The following is a 19,090-nucleotide window of genomic DNA, read 5'->3' as shown; positions in this document are numbered from 1 at the left end:
TCTTCCAGGTCTCCACTGGTGACAACTGGAATGGAATAATGAAGGTAACTTCAGCCTCAGGGGAAGAAAGGTTTCTGCTCTTGGGGAAGGAGAAATTCTATACTGGAGTGGGGACGTCTCTACTGGAGTGAGGACGGATGAGGCACGGTAGCAAGGAGGTTGGGGAATGTAGGAATGATCACCAGAACAAACCATTACACCATGTGGTTAAGCATTCTACCTCCTGCTATATTAGATAAGGCCTAGCCTTACAGTCAGCTGGCTGACACAGTTGCAGACTGTCCATAAGGAGCAGGGTGACTGTGAAGTCAGGCTGAGGGAAAAGATTCAATGCAATAGGGATCTCCACCCAGACTGATTGGGTATGTATTTGGTATGATGACTGGAGCTACAAGGGACACAGCGTCCGACTTCAAAACACCAGGCACATATAAGTATTATCCCATGGGCAAGTTCTGTCACTCAGCAATAAATATCTTCCTAAATTCAGGGGAGAAAAATGGTCAGGTCTTTGGACATTGATGGTGCCTTGAGATGGAACTGGAATTAGGTGCTCACTTGTAGTGAATCTTGCTCAGAAGGATAAGATTAGTGATGGCCACCTTTACAGGTCTGGAAGAGATTTTCTCCTTAGGCCTGTGGGAGGTGGGGCACATGGTTCTGGCACGCAGAACAGAGATCATCCAACATGATTCACTTCCTGTAACTGTGATGGGCACAGAGAACTTTGTATGCGCAAATAGCACTGAGGCCTGAGGAACCTTGGTCCTGCCTGGCATTGATTTCTATGGTTTTTGACTGTGGTAACAGCCAAGTTTAGGCTTGTCTGAAGCCATCCTTTCCCTCCCTTCTCCTTTCCACCACTTCCTCTCACCTTTTTCTCAAGGACACGCTGCGGGACTGCACCCAGGATGACCGGAGCTGCCTCAGCAACCTGCAGTTCATCTCACCGCTCTACTTCGTTAGCTTTGTGCTCACTGCCCAGTTTGTTCTCATTAATGTGGTGGTCGCTGTGCTCATGAAACACCTGGATGACAGCAACAAAGAGGCACAGGAAGACGCCGAGATGGATGCTGAGATTGAGCTAGAGATGGCACATGGGTTGTGCCCCCGCAGCTTGGGCTCACCAAGTTCAGGACAGGGAGGAAGTGGAGGAGGTGGTGGAGGAGGAGGTGGTGGGAGAGTGGACCCTGAAGGACGTCTTTGCATGAGATGTTACTCTCCAGCACAGGTGGGTAGATCTTTGTGCTTACCAGCAAGACTGCTGCAGGTTGCAGTGGGGAGAAGCAGAGCAGTGTAAGATGATCTAGAGCTCAGTGATGGGATATGGACTCTTCCACCTCTAGAGGGCTGGTTTGCATTCAGCTCTAGGTTGGGTGAAGCAGTGCATTGGTTGAGATGTGTGGGGCCAGGATTGTGGTAGCAGGGGGTCCTGCAGTATAACTCAGAGGTAAATTGGCAGAGCTATGCAGGAATATCAGGGCTTGAAGCTCAGGACAGGTGCTACCTGTTAAGATTAAGGTGCATTAGCAGAGTGTTTTTGCATGAGGAGCTCAGGACTGGAATAGCAGGGAATGCTGCAGGACAGGAGCAAGGTGTATTGGTAGAGCTGAAAGGGAAGCTTACACAGTGCCTGTCTGCACTGACAGCTAGTAATATCAGTCCTTCCTTTGTACTGAGCGCTTAGTGCTGAATTCTTCCTCCCTTACCCACCTTAAGGCCCTCTCAATAGCCCCATTGAATTCAGTGAAGTTGCTGGTACAGAAGGTACTACTCTACCCGAGTAAGGGTGGCAGCCTGGCCCTGAGTTCACACAAAACATTGAAGCAAAAAAACTTTGGGTTCTTAAAATAATTTCTCCCATCCTCCCCCCTTTCTTGTCCCCTAGGAGAACTTATGGCTGGACAGTGTCTCTTTAATTATTAAGGACTCCTTCGACGGGGAGTTAATGATCATCGATAACCTATCGGGCTCCGTCTTCCATCATTACTCCTCGCCGGCCATGTGCGAGAAGTGTAACCATGACAAGCAAGAGGTAACCTGCGGGCGAGGATGCGGGAGGGGAACCCCCCACCAAACACACAGATGCGCCCATGTGACAACACACTTGAGACTTGCCTGGGCAATGCTCCTGGCTCCTATAGATGGCTTAGACAGAAGGCTTTACCTGTGTTTGTTACTAGTGTGCACTTCTGATACTGCATTAGACACTGGCCTGTCCTTAGCCTCGGGAGGCTTGTTTGTACTGATGAAAAGATGGAAGGAGAGGCAGGTGTCTCAGGAAGGATGGCAGGAGAGAATGAGCTGGAGAACTGTTGTGGAGGCCTCTCTGGTTGCGTTCAGTTTTGCATGTAAAGGAGAAACTCAACTTCTTTGTGTTGGGGAAAGGATGCAGCATCTCTTTCCCAAATTTACAGCATTTGTGGCTCAATTAATCTTCATTCTAAATGTATGCTTGCTTAAGTCCCATTGAAGTCAATGAGACTTAAGCATGTAAGTACATAAATGCCTCATTGAATAGGACCATAATCTGTGAGTAAAGATTGGATTGTGAAGTAAATCTGTTAATTAGTTTGAGTTAAAATTAATTATAAATTCACCCTCTAAGAATGTCTCTTGAGTCTCTTTTTTTGTGGGGATCCTTCTAGCTGACAAATGGCTTTGTTAGTAAGGGTGGGAATTTCAAAATCGCCTACATGAGCTAGGCACATTGTCCTATTGTTTTTAGGCCCTCCTAATTCACTTGGGTGCCTTTGTAAACCTGTCCATAAACCTTCAGGCTCTTCATGTAGTTACAACTCATTTAAAATCCAAGAGCAAGCCACACAGAGAGAAATTCAGTTTTAATTAAATAAAAGTATTCATGATTGTTACATCTAATGGTTGTGATGGTGGTTGAGGTTGTCTTTGTAACTCAGCTCATGCTTTAGTATTGTCGTCGTGACATCTCAGGTTATCCAGCTAATCATCACCATCACTCTCTAGTTAACTTACATGCCACAGTTTTAGTCACTGAAATGAGTCAGTGATTTTGGTAAACGGTGCTCTCATTGGTAGATTCCTCTGTCAGGTTTACAAAAAGAGCATTAGATTGGCTCCACACCCCTGAGTCTGAGGCACCAGATCTCCTCCTCCTTTTAGTCACATGTCATGATGGATTCCCTGCAGAGGTAGTGAGATGCAGATGCTTCCATATATCTCCAGTGGCAGAGTCTTCAACCAATGACCCACAGGGGTATATGGGAGGAGACCCCAAATTCTCATAAGGAACTTACGATTTGGAGTGCTTACATTTTTGGGTTCCCAACTCAAGGTGTTTAAAGGAGGCTGGCAATCACTGGTGGGTGCTTAGACTTTTAACAGGGTGAGTTATTTTTAAAAGTATAGGTCATAATTGTAAGCGTGCTGCACTGGGAAGAGAATGGCAGCAAAATTTCCCATCCTCTCGTGCAAGAAAGAAGCCACCGAAAGCCATGCATCTCACCTTTTTCCCGCTGCCAATTTCAGCGGAGGTAAGGGCAGGGCAAGTGGTATTAACTCCTTGGGTTCTGGAGCTGTGCTGAAACAGTGAGGGGGTAATGCCACTATCACAGGGGCTTTGGCAGCCATAGCAACAAGTCCCATGGGCCAAATCTGGCCTGTGGAGATGCATGTTAGAGCCCACAAGAAGCTCCATGAGTTGGATGACCTACCTCTAGGAATGAGCCACTTTCAACACCCCTATCTTACAGAAATCAGTCATTAAGAATGCATATAGAGGCAGCACAATCTTTATCTAAACCTTCTCATCTAGGGTTTGATCTGGCAAGGCATTGAACACTGTGGGTTAAGCCAACAAAACACTTAAAATGCCTGCTTAAAATTACTGACATGTCTTTTTTGTTTGGCTGCGAAAGTGCTGAGCACTGTGCAGGATTGAACCCCTAGATCATTATTTTCAAAACAGCTGTTCATACAATTAAAGACGGTCATTATCTTGACTCTATGTATAAAGACTAGTTTTACTGTGAGCTTATTTACTAAGGGTTATGGCTGAGGTTACATTTATATCTTTAAACCAATGTACTAAGACAGTGAACGGTCAACTGCCATCATTTCATCTTTCTTTCCATGTCTTTATTCAGAAGATCTTTCAGCATTCTGTAGTTCATGGAAGCTGTAAAATGTAAGAAGACACTGTCTCACCACATTAATCCATGCTCTTCTCATGTCATCTCTCTCCCTTCATTTCCTGTGTTTATGAGGTTTGCATATGTGCTAGCAGTGTGCAGCAGTGGCCGATGGAGTATTGGCATAAGGTTTGTTCATGAGCAGCAGCGAATACTAACTCTGAGCATGTGATTTGTCCTTTTATGACTCTGTTAAGTACGTTTTTTTGTGTAGGTTTCAAGGTGTCCAGAGTCTACAAATTAACAGTTCAATGAAGCTCCAAGTGTTCTAGTGGCAGTGATCACTGATGATTTGAAACTCCATGTTAGCGATGAAACAGGTTGTCTTAGACTTGTTCGTATTTTACGCTTGCATCTCCACAGGTGCAGCTTTCAGTTTTGTTTTGATGGGACATTTTCTTACGACTGTTACGGACGAGTACATGTTGAATGCAGCCAGATGAAGACTGCACTTTCTGTATATCAGCTGTTGTTGAGTGGTTGCACTGTAGCATGTTTGACGTAACATAATTGTGGGGTTTCTAGGTTGTCCATGTTTTGAGTTGGTGGTGGTCGTACTTTATCAAGCATAACAGTTAAACAACTCAGTGTTTGTGTGTTAAAATCATATCACGGCAATGGATGTCACTCACGTCTTTTAAAAAACCAGCTTAGGCCTTTCCTTCTCTTTATTCCAAGTAAATTATCACGCTGAAGGAGTCCTAATCTCTGACACTGGCAGACTGCTAAACTCCCAGCCTGAAGGAGTCATCTCCCCCAAATTATATTTCCATTTACATAGCACCAGCGGTGTACTTGATGCTGTTCAAACCCATAGGAAGACAAAATCACTGCCCTGAGAAACACATAACCTTAAATAAGACAGATGAAGCATAACAATGAAGGATCAGGGACTAATGTGGGAGTGAGCTATGCTCTAGAGATCAGTGATGGAAGGACAAGCAAAGAACAGTCCTTGAAGGAGGACAGAAGGATTTCTTAGCATCCAGGATAATGAGGAAACTTTCCAAGCACAGGGGGAAGGGGCAATGGGGGGAAGACAATTAAAGTGCTTAGGGGAGGGAGTACTGGGAAGAGGCATGTAGGGTAGAAACTTGAATGGAAAATGAAAGAAGCTGGGATGTAGCCAGCAGCAGAGCTGTGCAGAGCTGTAGGGTAAGAATGATGAATTGGTTAGACTTTTTGGAGAAAGAGGAAAGAGATGAAGGGGAGGGAGGATGGGGTGACAGTTTCAACAACAAGGAGGAGATAGTGCTAGCTGAGGTTATAGACAGACTAGAGGGGAAAGGGGGAAGAAGCAGAGAGGGAAGAAGGGCATAGCTTATAGTAACCAAGGTAAGAGAGCATTAAAAGCATGATAATTGGCATGGACTGAAGGAGGCATGGTTATCCCTGGCATGAAAGAGCCTTTGCACTATTTAACCTGGGCATTCTCTGGTGTCCTCAGGATGAGGGGGTCCTCTCCTCATCCAGCACAGAGCAGACTGTATTAACCCCCTATAGAGAGAGTTCTCTTCATGTCTCCATCTCTGTGACTCCATTACCCCAGATGGAGGGAGACCTTTCCTTAACTAGACTCAGTTAACCCTGTCTGGAGAAACCTGGGACAGACTATGGACTCCCCTCTCCATCTTGGACACCAGGGGAGCCTTGATCACTGGATCTAGCAGCTGGCATGGTCCCTGGCAGCTCCCAGCCCGCATTGTCATGTTTTGCTAGAAGCGGATTCTCTCGCCAGGCCCAGCTCTGGGTTAGCAAAGACACAATGCACACAAAGGAATAGTTGCTTTTTTAAAATTTAAACTCAGGCATATGGGCTCTGTCCCCCTACCCCTCCTTCTGTAAACAGCATGACTGCTTGAGAAACAGGCTTCAGCTGGTTTCAGGTGACAACTTCTTTCCTCTGCTTTAGGTTCAGCTGGCCGAAATGGAAGCCTTATCCCTAAACTCAGACAAGTCCTCTTCTATCCTCTTAGGGGATGATTTGGACAATCGTAGCATCTGTCAGTTGAGTCCTAAGGAGACCAAGGTAAGACAATCCAAGGATGTAGGCATACATATGTACCCTGATAGCATCCAGTCCCCGCATGTCATATCCTTCCTTGAAAGAGCCACCACCCTTCCCAGCAGCAATTTGACAAGAGCACATTCCTCACTCTGGGGATGGGAATGATTCCCTTGGAAGCCTGGCTGTTCACACAGGAAGAGGCTCTGAGCAACAAGTGTCTCATCTTCAGTTCCCCATACTGTCCGATATAGTCTCTTTCACCAAACTTACAGACACATGCACAGCACAAACCATGAGAGGCCTGTCTCTTGAACAGAAACACAGTGTCTATTTGAACATTAGTACTAGGTGATCATAGATGTGCCATATACTGTCTCTTTCTCCCAACTGCCTCGAGTACTATGCATTCATCTGATGTCCATACTTTATTCTCTTCAAGACTAAATGTCAGACACTTAACAATAACACCCCATCCTTAAGACGTGTCACTCAAGTAGATTTGATGATAACGTAGAGGTGTAAGAAAGCTACAAGTTCCCTCACCAGGCTTCCTTTGGCTGGGGAAATATTTAAGAGATTGAGGACGGATACATAAATCTGAATACCATTTTGTTACATGAATGTATTTGGTTCTGGTATTTTCAAAAGTAACCACAAGGTCTTGCTAAAGCTGTGTGCATGTTAATGCCACAAGGATATGTCTTTATGTGTTTCAACAGAACGGCCAGGACAGTCCTGACTCTGTGGAGGGAGGAGGCTTGGGGGAATGTTTCCTCCCCCTATCAAATACAGATGCCTCACTGAATCCAGAAAGTTACTTGTGTGAAATGGAGAAAATCCCTTTCAACCCAGTCCAGTCCTGGCTAAAGCATGAGAGCCACCAAGGTGAGGAGATTACCCTTCACTCTCCAGTTCTGGTGAGGCTGCAGGCTGGTTTGACTGGTCTGGCCTGGTTCTGTTTTTTCCCCAATAAGGAATGGAGGTTACAAGGCATTGGGTTCACTAAAGAAGAATTAACCTCCAGTTGGTTGGTTGCAGTGAGATGCTTGCCTGGTTCCCAAGGTGCCTATGGGGTGACTCTTCTCTTTCATCAGATTTGCCCCAGAGAGAGGTGCAGAATCTTAAAGGCATGCACCCTTACACCAGGGCCATTTACCAAAACAAGGGTAATTTACACTAAGGTCTGAGTGCAGCGCCAGAGTAGAATATAAATGAGACTGAGAGCCAATGGCTTCAAGGCTGATAGCATATCAAGCTACCAACTGATTGAATGAACTCCGCTTACCCTGTGGTAAACAGTGCCTCCATCATTGAGATGGTGCTCCTTGTTTTTAAGACTGTCAAGCGCTACCATCTGCCCTGGAAAGGACTGTCCTAACTCTGCTTGATGCCTCCTGTGGTCACTGAGCTCCCCAGCTCACCTGTTTGTGTATTTTGGTTTCTTCTACTGCCTTGCATCAGCCAAGGTGTATGTCCATTGATTCAGTGAGTTGCACCTAAATTGAATTGGGCCTTCACATCTCAGTCTCTTGCTCCAAGGACATTTATGGGAGGGGCATGTTGTTTCTAATTTACCTTGTTGGTCTTTTGTTCTGTGCCTGTAAGACTGTTACAAACTTTGGCAATTTAAGGGGAAAGGACCAATGACATGAACACTCAGGATCCATGCCTAGAAGTTTGTCACTGAATACCTTCAGCTTACAGGACTGGCAGGTCCCTTACCTTGTAGGAACAGGGACACCGAAGTGGATCAATGGACACTTGAGCTCTTTTTTTTTCCTGTTTCTGTCTTTTACCATCTCGGTCAGTTCCCCCCAGCCCCTTCTCTCCAGGTACATCCAGCCCTCTGTTACCTGTCCCAGCGGAGTTTTTCCATCCAGCCCTCTCTGCTACACAGGCAGGACAGGAGAAGGTTTTGTGCCCAGGCAGCCTTCCTAAGATCTCTCTGCAGGGATCTTGGGCTTCACTGAGGTCTCCAAGTGTAAATTGCTCCCTTCTCCATCAGGTAAGGGCTCCTTTCCTCATTTAGCGGTGGTAGCAGGCTTGACCCTTGTATGATTTGAAGTAAAGGATTAATTGAGAGGAGGGAGAGAGAGAAGGACACAAAGGTTCAGGGACCAAAGGTTTAATCAGTGATTGGAGCAAAGAGTCCTGTGGTGGAAGACATACAGTGCGTGCTAGGCCAAAAGGAGCTGAAGGGCACTAGGCCTTAGTTGGCCTGTATTCCCAGAGCTTCAAGGGTCTGCAGCTGTCAGGCCACCAGCCACGCAGGGTACCTTGAAGTTGGGAACTGTAGGGCTCCATTCTCTGTTGTAAATAATTTCAAATTTGAGAGGTTTCATTCTGAGTCAGAGTGAAGCCAGACTTCAAAGTACCCAAATCCCCAGTGCAATGGAGTGACATCCCTCCCCCCAGGGCTGACTGAGAGTGGAAAAAACAGTTCACGATAATGGACCCCACAGCCCATGGACACCTGCAGATGGAGAACAGCTGTCAGAGCTGTGTCTAGGCTCTCTAATGTGTGCTTTGTAGTAGATCCTCCAGGAGGATATAAGCTATTTCCGCATTTCGCTTCCCATTCCCCTCTCCCTCCTGGTTGTCCCAGATGACAGAAACCAAGACTGAAAGCTGTACGCTCATTTTTGTGCATGTGTCTCACAGGCCACAGAGAGTGACACATCCCTTGATGACAGCAGGAGCAATAGCTCAGAAGGCAGCTTACAGACCACCCTGGAGGACAGCCTGAACCTCAGCGATTCACCCCAATGCACGCTGGACCTCCCAGTGGCCCTGTGTCCAATGCCAGCAGCTGCCACCCAAAGAACCATGGTGGCTCCACTTTCCCCTGCCTCTCGGCGGCGGAGCCTGCGAACCCGTGGCATCTTCAGCCTGCGGAACATCAGGCAACATCAGCGGAGCCACAGCAGCGGTGGGAGCACCAGCCCTGGGTGCACCCACCACGATTCTATGGACCCTTCCGACGAGGAGGGTGTGGGGAGCAGCCTCAGGGGTGGCGGCAACAACAGTGAGCAGTCAGAGACCCTCAGCAGCCTCTCACTGACTTCCCTCTTCTCCCCACCTCCACCACCCCCAGGTCTGGCGCTTGTGAAGAAATGCAACAGCACCAGCAGCCTCAACACATCCAGGGGCCCTGCCACAAATGAAGCGAGGCAGTTCTACTCGGTTGACCCACGGGGATTCCTTTCCATGCCTTCCTGGGTGACAGACTTCTGCAAGGACCCCCCCTCAGCAGGCGAGGGCGAGGGCCCAGATGGCCCCAGCAAACTGGGAACAGCAGAGCACAGCTCCCCACTCCCATCAGAGCTAGAGCTGGGCAACGGAGTCAGCAAAAGGAACAGATGAGGATTCCTGGAGCAGGAAGGGAGCGTGCAGTGTGGGCAAGGGAGAGCGTTGTGCTACCACTCCCCAGCATCAATTCCAAAGGATTGCTGGGAAAAGAAATGAGTGAACAACATATATAAATATATAGATACACAAAATAAACACTCCAGTACCGTACCTCAGAGGCACAAAGAGAGCGAAAGCAATATGGGAACAATCCTGCCTGCGTACAGGAGTGGGAGCAGCAGCGCAGAGACCACAGCAAATGAGGCAGGCCAGCCAGACTCAGAGGGGGGTGGAACCTCCAAGCCAAGTGACTGCCAGGCAGCGGCGGTTAGCTATATACATATACATATATAGAGAGATCGATTTATTTATTTTTTTTACTGAGAGATTATGACTTCCAGAAAGTGCTAAGAAGGAAAAACAGTGGGGACTCGGGGCCATCCTTTTCCAATGCGGGGGAGGGGGGCCAAAAAAATTAGGTGCAAAACAGAAGCGGGGGTGGAAGGTTTATTTTGGAGAATTTCTATCGTTCATGCTTCTGCTTTGAAAATTCAAAATGTGTGGGCCTGATCTACAGTGGGTGGAAACTGCAGAGAAGCACCTTCGAGGTCTTCAGCTGGTGTAAATCAGCATCACTCTGGTTTTGATGGCTTGATACTGATTCACGCTTAGTGAAGATCTGGCCCAGACAGCAGGAAAAACCAAATAGCTGTGGGGCATTGGAAGCAATATGAGGTCACAATGGAGTGCTTTGATGAGAGAGTATAAGCACACCAAGAATGCTCAGGGGAGAGAGCCATGTGGGATGCTTTTTTTTGTTGGTTTTGTTATTTTATTTCATTCCAAAGAAAAAGAAAGCTGCTAAGAGACACGATCTCTGTGAGGTTTGGGGCTTGGGGTGAGGTGGAGGGTGAAATTTTTCCCCTTAGTTTTATGTAATTGTGAGGTTTTATTTTAGAAGCCCAAAGGCGCAAAAACCATCTATAGAGAAACATATCTGTTATTTTTATATATATATATCTATCTATATATATTAAAAGAAGACAAAAATTAGATTTAAAAAAAAGCAAATCAAAATAAACCTCAGTCAGTTCCCAGGCTCTGAGCTGGAGTTTATGATTAGACTCTGCACCCAGTCCTGCTGGTATATGTCCTCACTGACTCCATGGAAGTCACCAGTTCTGCTCTCACAACTGTGCAACTCCAAGGGGGACGTCACTGAAATTATTTTCAGTTGATGCCAGTATATGTGTGTGGGAGGAATCAATCCGCTTTGGAAGTTGAAGGTGTGGAAAACCTAGCAGGGTCAGGCTCTGAGGGCAGAAATTGGTCGTGTGTGTGCATGTGTGTGCATGGTGTGCAATCTCATGGCGAATTGACTCTCTAGTGACACTTTTAGGGGAGAGTGTCTCTCACCTTATCTGTGCTTTGCAAAGAAGCATGGTGTGTAGGGGTTTGCTGATTGATGGCCAGAGTTGCGGGGGTATGAGGGAAAGCTGTCCCCTCATTCTAGAAGTTCTGCTTCAGGTTCAAGATTAAATGAGGGAGATGTGATTCTCTTTCATCACTAGGGCAGCAAGGACTCCTGAGACTCTATCCATTTTCGGTTCAGTGGATGGTCAGCCTTGGCTTCACCATTCACTTTCTTTGCTTGTATTTTCCTAGAGAGCAGACCTGGAAGTCCAGTCATAAGTCCCTTTATCCTTTCCAGGTTTATGTATAGGTAAGAGACGGGACTAAGATATGATCTGATGAGCTTAAAGAAATGGGGACACAAGCAACAGTCCACAGGGCTCCAAGATAGGTTTTTCTGGGCAGAGAGGTGGAACGAAAAGAGAGAGGGAGGTTCAGAGGACATTGATAGAGATAGCCAGAGGAAGGAAGGAAATGCCCACAGGTATTCCCATCTAGACATTGTTTCTCCCAGAAGCAAAACGGTCTCTCTGGCCGGTGCAGCAAACCCGTCTTGGCTACACCTTTTCTGCTGGGCTGGGAAGCACTGTGCAGCCTGACCATTCTCTACAGATTTTCTGCTTTATTTTTACCTGTCTGGTTCTTGAGAAACTGTTGCATCCAATAAGCTGGGAGCTGCAAACAGCACACATGTCAAATGGTACAACAAAAACAGCATAATTAACTTAATGTACTTAAGTGATTTGTTGGAAGGAATGTGTGTTTTGTGGAGAATGCATGCAGGGATAGCAAGCCTGTAAGGAGAGGACAGGACCACTGGAGTCCCCACCTCAGCAGGAAGGATGCTAGTCCTGGTTAATTAAAGCAATAATAAGGTTCTTAACTCTGTTTTTTTTCACTTGTTGGTCTTTTGGTAGGTTCTCCCTGACCATTCTCTTATTCAAGCAGGGGAGAGAAATACTGCCTGGTTTTGCATTATGTTGGAAGAAAAGCAGTCAATCCACAGTAGACAGAAGACTGCAATTGGCCATCTGAGGCCCAAACTGTGATCCTGATACACTTTGAAGCCAGAGGCAGGGCTTTACAAAAAAAAAAAAGAAAAAAAAGAGAGAGACAACTTGCACATAATACATCTTTAGTTATTTCAAACGTGGCCTTAGAAGGAATGGGATAAGGAGCTGGGACTCTGAGCATCCCTGAGAATAGGATAGAAGTCTAAGTGTATTAGCTAAGCTAGGAATGAGAGAGGGACTGCTGATCAGAGCAAGGGCAGAATCTACCCTGGTTTGTTGGGGACACCTGAAAAAGTTTCTCTGCTGGCCCTGGTATTGTCCTCTGCATCTACACAAGTGAGAGACAAGTTGTGTTCCAGGTTAACTTTATCTGTGCATTGCCTATAAAGTCCCAGGGGCAGCCACTTTACAGGTGGTATAATGACCGGTGACTAGTCTCTGTTACCCATTGAATTGACAGATATTATTGATTTATAGCTGATATCGATTGATTCATTGGAGAAACACAGGTACTGTTCACAGTCAAACCTAGCCACCTGGCACCTCCTCCTAGTGTCTCAAGGGATTGCGGTGATAAAAAACAGAGAATTGAGAGGACTTTTGCTTGTGATGAAGTGGCTGACACCCATGAATGATGTCCCTGGGAAGTTGGTCCCTGCTCCTTCCCCTATGGAACAGTAAAAGCCACAATGCTCTTCAGATGCTGCTAGTTTCAGCAGCAGGCCAGGCTGGGTTTTTTTCCCTGTATGCAAAAAAGATTCTTCTGCACGCACCATTTCATGGTGGTGCCTCATCTGTTTTGTTTTCATATGCGCACCTGCCTTCACTTAAAGCCACTTGTGTATATATTTTATAGCATTTAAATGTATAGATACAACTGATAAGTTGAAACTTTTCTGAGAACTCCATTTGCACACAATCTAGCATGCTTGATGGATGGGGAGGCAGGTATGACTGGCCTTCTCATTGCTTCTAGGAGAGAGAGCCTAGATATCACAAGAGCCTAACCAGCATAAGGGCTTGTAAGTAGCCCAGAAGTAAATAAGGTTAGACTGGGTTTTTCTCACATGAAGGAGTGTGGAGAGAGTGGTTGTTCCCCAGGAGATCCTAGCATTTCTTTCCCAACTCCCAGGTGTCCCCTGACTTGCTCAGACAAATATATCCCAGGTCATGCCTGTTCTACCATTATTAGGGTTCAGTTTTTCCTAAGGAGCATGTTTAGAAACTGCTGAGGGACCAGACAGTTAAAAAGAGCAACTGCTAGGGGTATGCAGAAGACGTGTTTCTTCACCCATCCCTCCATCAACCTCTCACGCTTTCTTTATCCTGTTGATGCTAGTGTGGTTGCTGGGCTTACACTCTCCCAGCACCATACCTAGGCTCCTGGTTGCCCTGGGAGAACTTTTAGTATCGGGCCCCTCTTCACCAGAGATAATGATGATGATAATAATAAAAATTACCATTTTCAGGGCCCCTTTCTGTCTGGGTCCTGGGCAGCCACCCAGTTTACCCATGCCTGTGTCCAGCCCTGCACTCTCCCTTCTAGTCACAGGTGTACTGCAACACAGGAGCAATGAATGACTTGGGGACATGGGAACATAGTCTTGAACTCTCCAAGGATAAGGGATAGTTGTAGGGGTGAAGGCTGCAACCTTCACCAATGGCTCATATTCCACCTCTGAAGAACAGGGTCAAGTTGCCATCGTCCTCTACACCGTCTGTTGTTTCCAAATCATTCTTTAGGTTCCTAATCTACCATTGACCTCAGTCACTTGCTGAGGATGGCTATGCTGATAGGGCAAAAACTCTCTCTCTCTCTGTTTGTTTGTTCGTACAGTGCCTAGTACAAATGGGTCCTGGTCCAGGATCGGGGCACTTGAGCACTAAAGTAATACACACAACAAATAAAAAAAAAACAATTGTGGTTGTGGAGGGTGTTATCAAGTTCCCTGCCATCTAGACTCAGATCAGATGGTGAGAGTGACCCTCCTTCTCCCCAAGTAAATGCTTTGTCTGTTTTTCACTTGGAAGCAACTCAGAAGGAAAAAGTTCTTTGGTTTTCTAGTGGTCCAAGATGTCCTCACAAGCTCCCTGTTTTCTCCTGAGTCATGTGGTCTGCCCGCCCCCCGCCCCCCCCGCACCTTCTGCGTGAATTGTCATGGTCTCCAGGAAGAGAGGAGGAGCAATTCCCTTCTCCCCACAAAATGGTTTCCACCGTCTACTGTATGACTCAAGCAAAAGGCTTCTGGCTTAGGAAACAGGTTACCATGGAAACAGAAGACTAGGTTATCTTTAGAGAATATTTTGTCTCTCTCTTTTAATTATTTACTAACGGTTTGAAGAAGAAGAAGAAACATCAATTCTTCCCAGAGAGAGAGAGAGGGTAGTTAAGGCATTGTAGAATTTGTCGTCTTTTTTTGTCTTCCTTTAAAACAGCTTGTCCTCCATCTTTGCTCAGACTGGTTGTGCTTTTCGAGGGAATGCATTTTGCCAGGCCCTCTGGGACAGAGGCAGTGGGAGAAGCAGCAGCCTCACCTCGGTGCTCATATAGGAATTGCTGAGATCTTAGAAGCGGGGGCTGGCGGGAGGAGGTCCCACAACACGCACTCCCCAGTCACATAAAAGAAAAACCACGTGAGCCAGACGCAGAGCTGAAGACAGCTGTCACCACTGGCCAACAACTACCAGTGAGTGATGTCAGGGATATGTGTATCATTCTTTCCTATACCTGGTGAGAAAACAACTGCAGTAATTTAACTCAGATACCACTCTGGGGTGACTATCACTGAAGGCTAATGGTGCGGTGGCAAGCTCTGTGATTCCCAGCTGTGCCAAATGGTTGGCACAAAACAGGAATGTATGGCTGACAAAAAGGGCAGGGAGGATGTTTGAATAAACATGCACATGAGCTCAAGAGTCACAGCTGGAGAGGCGAAAGGAGACATGAGAAAAGCCTAAGGACTCGGCCCAGACCCACACACAATGCACATGGTGTCACTTGTTCCATCGAACTTTGCAATTGTGGAATCAAAGGAGCCAGAGATGTCCAGAGGCCGTTCTGATCCTCCAGCCCCACTTCCAGCCACCCAGGGTTACTCCCCATAATAAAATACCAGAGCTTTGTCCAGCATTGTTTTCAAGCTCCCCTAGTCCCAAAGCTTTCCCCACTTTCCATGGGGCGCTATTCCACAGCCTACTGCTGTCAGCACATTCTACCCAAGATTCAGCCAGTTTTCATTTCCCTTATTTCATCCCATTGCTCTCCCTCGGTTTTACTTCGGCCCCATCTGCCACTATATGGAAATCCCTTTTCGGGCTTGCCATCAAGGCCCTTCAAATACTTGTAGACTCTTGTCATGCCCCACTTAAATTGTCACTTAATCAAACTAGACATATTTAGCTCTTTTAATCTGCACTTGCCAGCCTTTCCCTCCACCTCTTTGATCATTCTCTGAGTTGCCATCCTTCTAAATCCTTCCCATCCATTCTCTTCGTCTCTCCCGATTCCCACCCCCTGCCCCTGTTCCAGCTGGTTTATGGCAGATGTCTGGACTGCCCTTGATAGGGAATTTCCTTGTGGGGGAAAAGCAGATGTACAGGGAAGAGAAGGGAACCTCCTTCAGTGCTACTGTTTGACCCAGAGAAGCTCCCTATTCCACCTTTCAAGCAGCCTTTCACCTTGAAAAATGTTGTAAGCACTATGCTTTCCGTGCGCTAACCACCACTAGTTTTCATTTGGAAGTAGGGCAGGAAATTAACCTATGGCAGCAATTACCAGGATCACCCAGCACCCTACAATCTTCCATAACTTACTGTCTCTGAGGGAATAAGTTTATGACCTAATTTCTTAAAAACACCTGAAAAAAGCAGGACTTCATCAGCTCCCTGTGAAGGCAAGGGTGTTGAGCAGAGGGTGGTTCCACATTTTCTGTTGAAATCATTTCTCAGCAGAAAATTAGGGTTCAATTTAAAAAAAAAGAAAAACCCATTTTTTTGTGGAAAATACAAATGGCTGAAAAACAGTTTTCCTGTTGTTTTGGTTGGGTTGAAAAAAACCAGCATATTTCTACCCACCCAGCTGATCTGTTTTGTTTCTGAAATGTCACTACAGGGCCTTATGGCAGTGGTTGCTCGTGTCAATGTGCAGGGGTCTTCTGATGGATGCCATTTCCCATGCTGTACTGTGCAACTGTCACAATGAGGCCTTTTCTTATGAAGAAAGGAGATCATAGTAAATTAAGGGCGATGTGCTGCAAGCAGACAGCTTTTCTATAGAAGAGACTGAGAGCATTCAAAATAAAACTTCCCTGAGACACCCTAGTTGTATTTCAGAATCAAAATACTTTGATTTTCAGCTGAAATATTTTGGATTTCAATTTTTTTGCGGAAAACTCCCGTTTTCCAGGGGAAAAGGTTGACAAAAATATGTTTTTTTGGTAAAAACCAACAACCAATTTTCTGACCACAACATCGAGGGCAGTGCTTACCTTGTAGAGTGGACTTTGATCTTTGGATTTTCTTGAACACTTCTTCCCTAAAATAGTTCTAAAAGCCTCTTTTTAGTCTTCTTAAGATTTTTTTTTGCTCTGAAATTGACTCTAATATATGTCATTGTGGGATTCAGTGGTCATTGCTTCCCTATTACTATCAGGCCCAATATGCTTGGTTTACAAGCAAAGACACGGGTTTTTTTTATCCCTGCCAGCTCGCATCATGGCCATCATATGGGGTGTGGCTTGGTTCTCACTCCAACCACAACAGTAATAAAACTTCTTCCTTTACTTACACCTTGGATAGGATTGCATAGATGTAATAGAAGACAGGATTGGACCTGCAGTTGAAGCTTGAGCTTCCATATTCTCAGAGGTGCTAGTCATCTTTTGCTTTCCCTGACTTCTGTAACAACTAAAGGGACTCAGAACCCCACAGGAGTAGGCCCTTCATTAACAGTAAATTGTTGTTGACTTGCTCCCTTTTAACTGCCCTGGGTTACTGGACTAAGAGGAATGGAAATCAGAATAGTCTTCTCTGGAGTCACTCAGATGGGCAGCTCTGTCTCCCGTGTGCCAGGGAAAGGATCTGTAGAGAAAGAAAGGGTCGTTTTTACAAAGCCACATTGCTGACAAAACAGCACAGTAGCCCCTTTGCCTAACAAAGTCCAGCCACCCTTAGCATTTTCCCTGTGACCCTCATGTGACTCTGCACGTTCGAGTTGGGTTTGTTCTGCACTTTGCCATTGGTGTCAGAGATTTTTAACCTCAGATCTCAGAGTAAAATCACATTGGCCATTTCTTCAGTCCTTCTGATAAGTACCTCCACAAGTATTCTCTTCCTGTTCAAATCTCACTGCGAGGCACCTGTTTGTACCTCCAGTAGCCACACCACAGTGAAACAGAAAGGCAAAAGAGGGACTCTGTTATTCTCAGCAAAACTGCTGTGAGACCCTTTCTAGAACAGGGAGGGCACCAGATAGACCTTTGTAGTCTATCTTCAAAAAGGCAGGTAGCAAGGACCCAGTATAAAATATATCTGCCAATCACATCTCATTCTGTAAAAGAAATAGACTGGTGTTCCTCTTTTATTTCAGGTTAGGCCAGTACTGGTGCCCTGAGCAGTACAGGCAGCAGTTTAGAGCTCACATAGGAGGAGGCTTTACAAAGCAATACATCTTTTAATCAAAGCTGAATATGAAGTGCATTCTCAAGAGACAGCTACCAAGCCACACGTGTTTGGGATCAGCATCCAGACTCTGTACCACCACACCTTCCCCAGGGAGTACTTTTGCCCCAAATGCACCCTGGATAAACACACAGTATCCATGCCACGCCACAAACAACCAGGATTTACACTAAGAATCTGGCCCATCTCACGGGCCTCTGGGAGAAGCTTACATCCAGTGTAAACCATGGCATCAGGCAATTCCAAGATTATTGCCTCCTGTTTGCTTTCAGACTAAAGGCAGGCAAGGTTCCTTGGGTAGATGTGATATCTTTTAGTAGAGCAACTAAAAAAGTTGGAAAAAAAAGTTCTTTGCATGTTTTCCAGCACAAACCAACAACCTTCCAGACTAAATGCATTCAGTCTATAAATCCGTGATTCTCAACTTGGGTGCTGCAGCCCCTGGGTGCCATGAGAGCCTTTTAAGGGTGCCGCAAGATGCCATGCAATCTTAGCACTATTAAGTGGGCAGACACCTACACATGATTCACAAGATAAACCCAGAGATTTAAAATAGGAATCCAGAGTGTCAAAAACATCCTGACCTGCTCTGGTCACTCAGAGTTCTTTGTGACAGAAGAACTGCTATATTATGTTTCCATAGTTAAAAAATGAGTGAAAACTCAGAGCCGGCATTTTCTGAGAGGGCCTTGAGTCTATGAAGATTGAGAACTACTACTATACATGAACAGGTTGCTTTTCCACCTGAAAATCAGCATCACAATCTCCACCTGGGAGGATATTGGGTTCTCTCTCCAGCAGTAATCCACCTTCAAACAGGAGCTGTTGATTTTTTCCTTAAAAAAAATATAAAGAAATGTGGTTGCATATGAATAATAACAATAAAAAATCCCATCTGACCCCCATCTCGCCTCTCAAACACTGTTTTTCATCTTTTCATTACACACCTTCCTTCCACTCCTTACTGAGCTATGGAAGGGTTTATGTTCCAAGAGTTGCCTCTTGGGTCACACCTAGAAATAGTTCACAAGGACTGGGCAATAAGAAAGTTTCCAAACAATCACCAAGGGTGACAAGGAGTTGTGTGTGGGGGACAGAGTGGGTAGAGGCTCCTCTTCTCATCAGTGTATCCTTTTTATTTACCTTTACACTGACACGCGCACACACATGCGCACGCACACACCCTCCCACTCTCTTTTAATAATGAACTTCCAGTTGAATGTACAGTTCATATCATGTGAGAGAATTTTATTCCTAGTTGCCAATGGTTAGTTTCTGCTGTTATAGTCGGTCCAGGTGTAGAAAAAAAAAGAAACCAACAACCAACAGTATTGTATTGAATTAAAAAAGGCTATTTCCAAAATACCTCGGTGTCTGGCTGACATTTATTCCTTATTCTCTTGCGTCTGCTGCACTTTAGTAGTGGGGAGGGATAGGGGAGCTTATAATGGATACTTCTA

At 45.8% G+C, this 19,090-nt stretch overlaps 1 protein-coding gene across 1 annotated transcript in view; it reads left to right on the top strand.

The window, feature by feature from the left end:
* CACNA1I (calcium voltage-gated channel subunit alpha1 I) overlaps nucleotides 1-10,389 on the top strand; it is a 261,054-nt gene extending 250,665 nt beyond the window's left edge. The window contains 7 exon segments of the mRNA XM_025211326.1: nucleotides 1-44; nucleotides 887-1,231; nucleotides 1,889-2,035; nucleotides 6,082-6,198; nucleotides 6,897-7,062; nucleotides 7,986-8,182; nucleotides 8,839-10,389. The exon segment at nucleotides 1-44 is cut by the window's left edge and continues 25 nt beyond it. Coding sequence (XP_025067111.1) covers nucleotides 1-44; nucleotides 887-1,231; nucleotides 1,889-2,035; nucleotides 6,082-6,198; nucleotides 6,897-7,062; nucleotides 7,986-8,182; nucleotides 8,839-9,540 — 1,718 coding nt within the window. The 3' untranslated portion in view covers nucleotides 9,541-10,389.
* The last annotated feature ends 8,701 nt before the right edge of the window (nucleotides 10,390-19,090 follow it).

The sequence above is a fragment of the Alligator sinensis genome, unplaced genomic scaffold (assembly GCF_000455745.1).
Source record: "Alligator sinensis unplaced genomic scaffold, ASM45574v1 scaffold215_2, whole genome shotgun sequence".
Classification (NCBI taxonomy): Eukaryota; Metazoa; Chordata; order Crocodylia; family Alligatoridae; genus Alligator; species Alligator sinensis.
The sequence above is the reverse complement of the archived record's forward strand: the minus strand, read 5'-3'. Positions and strand labels throughout refer to the sequence as shown.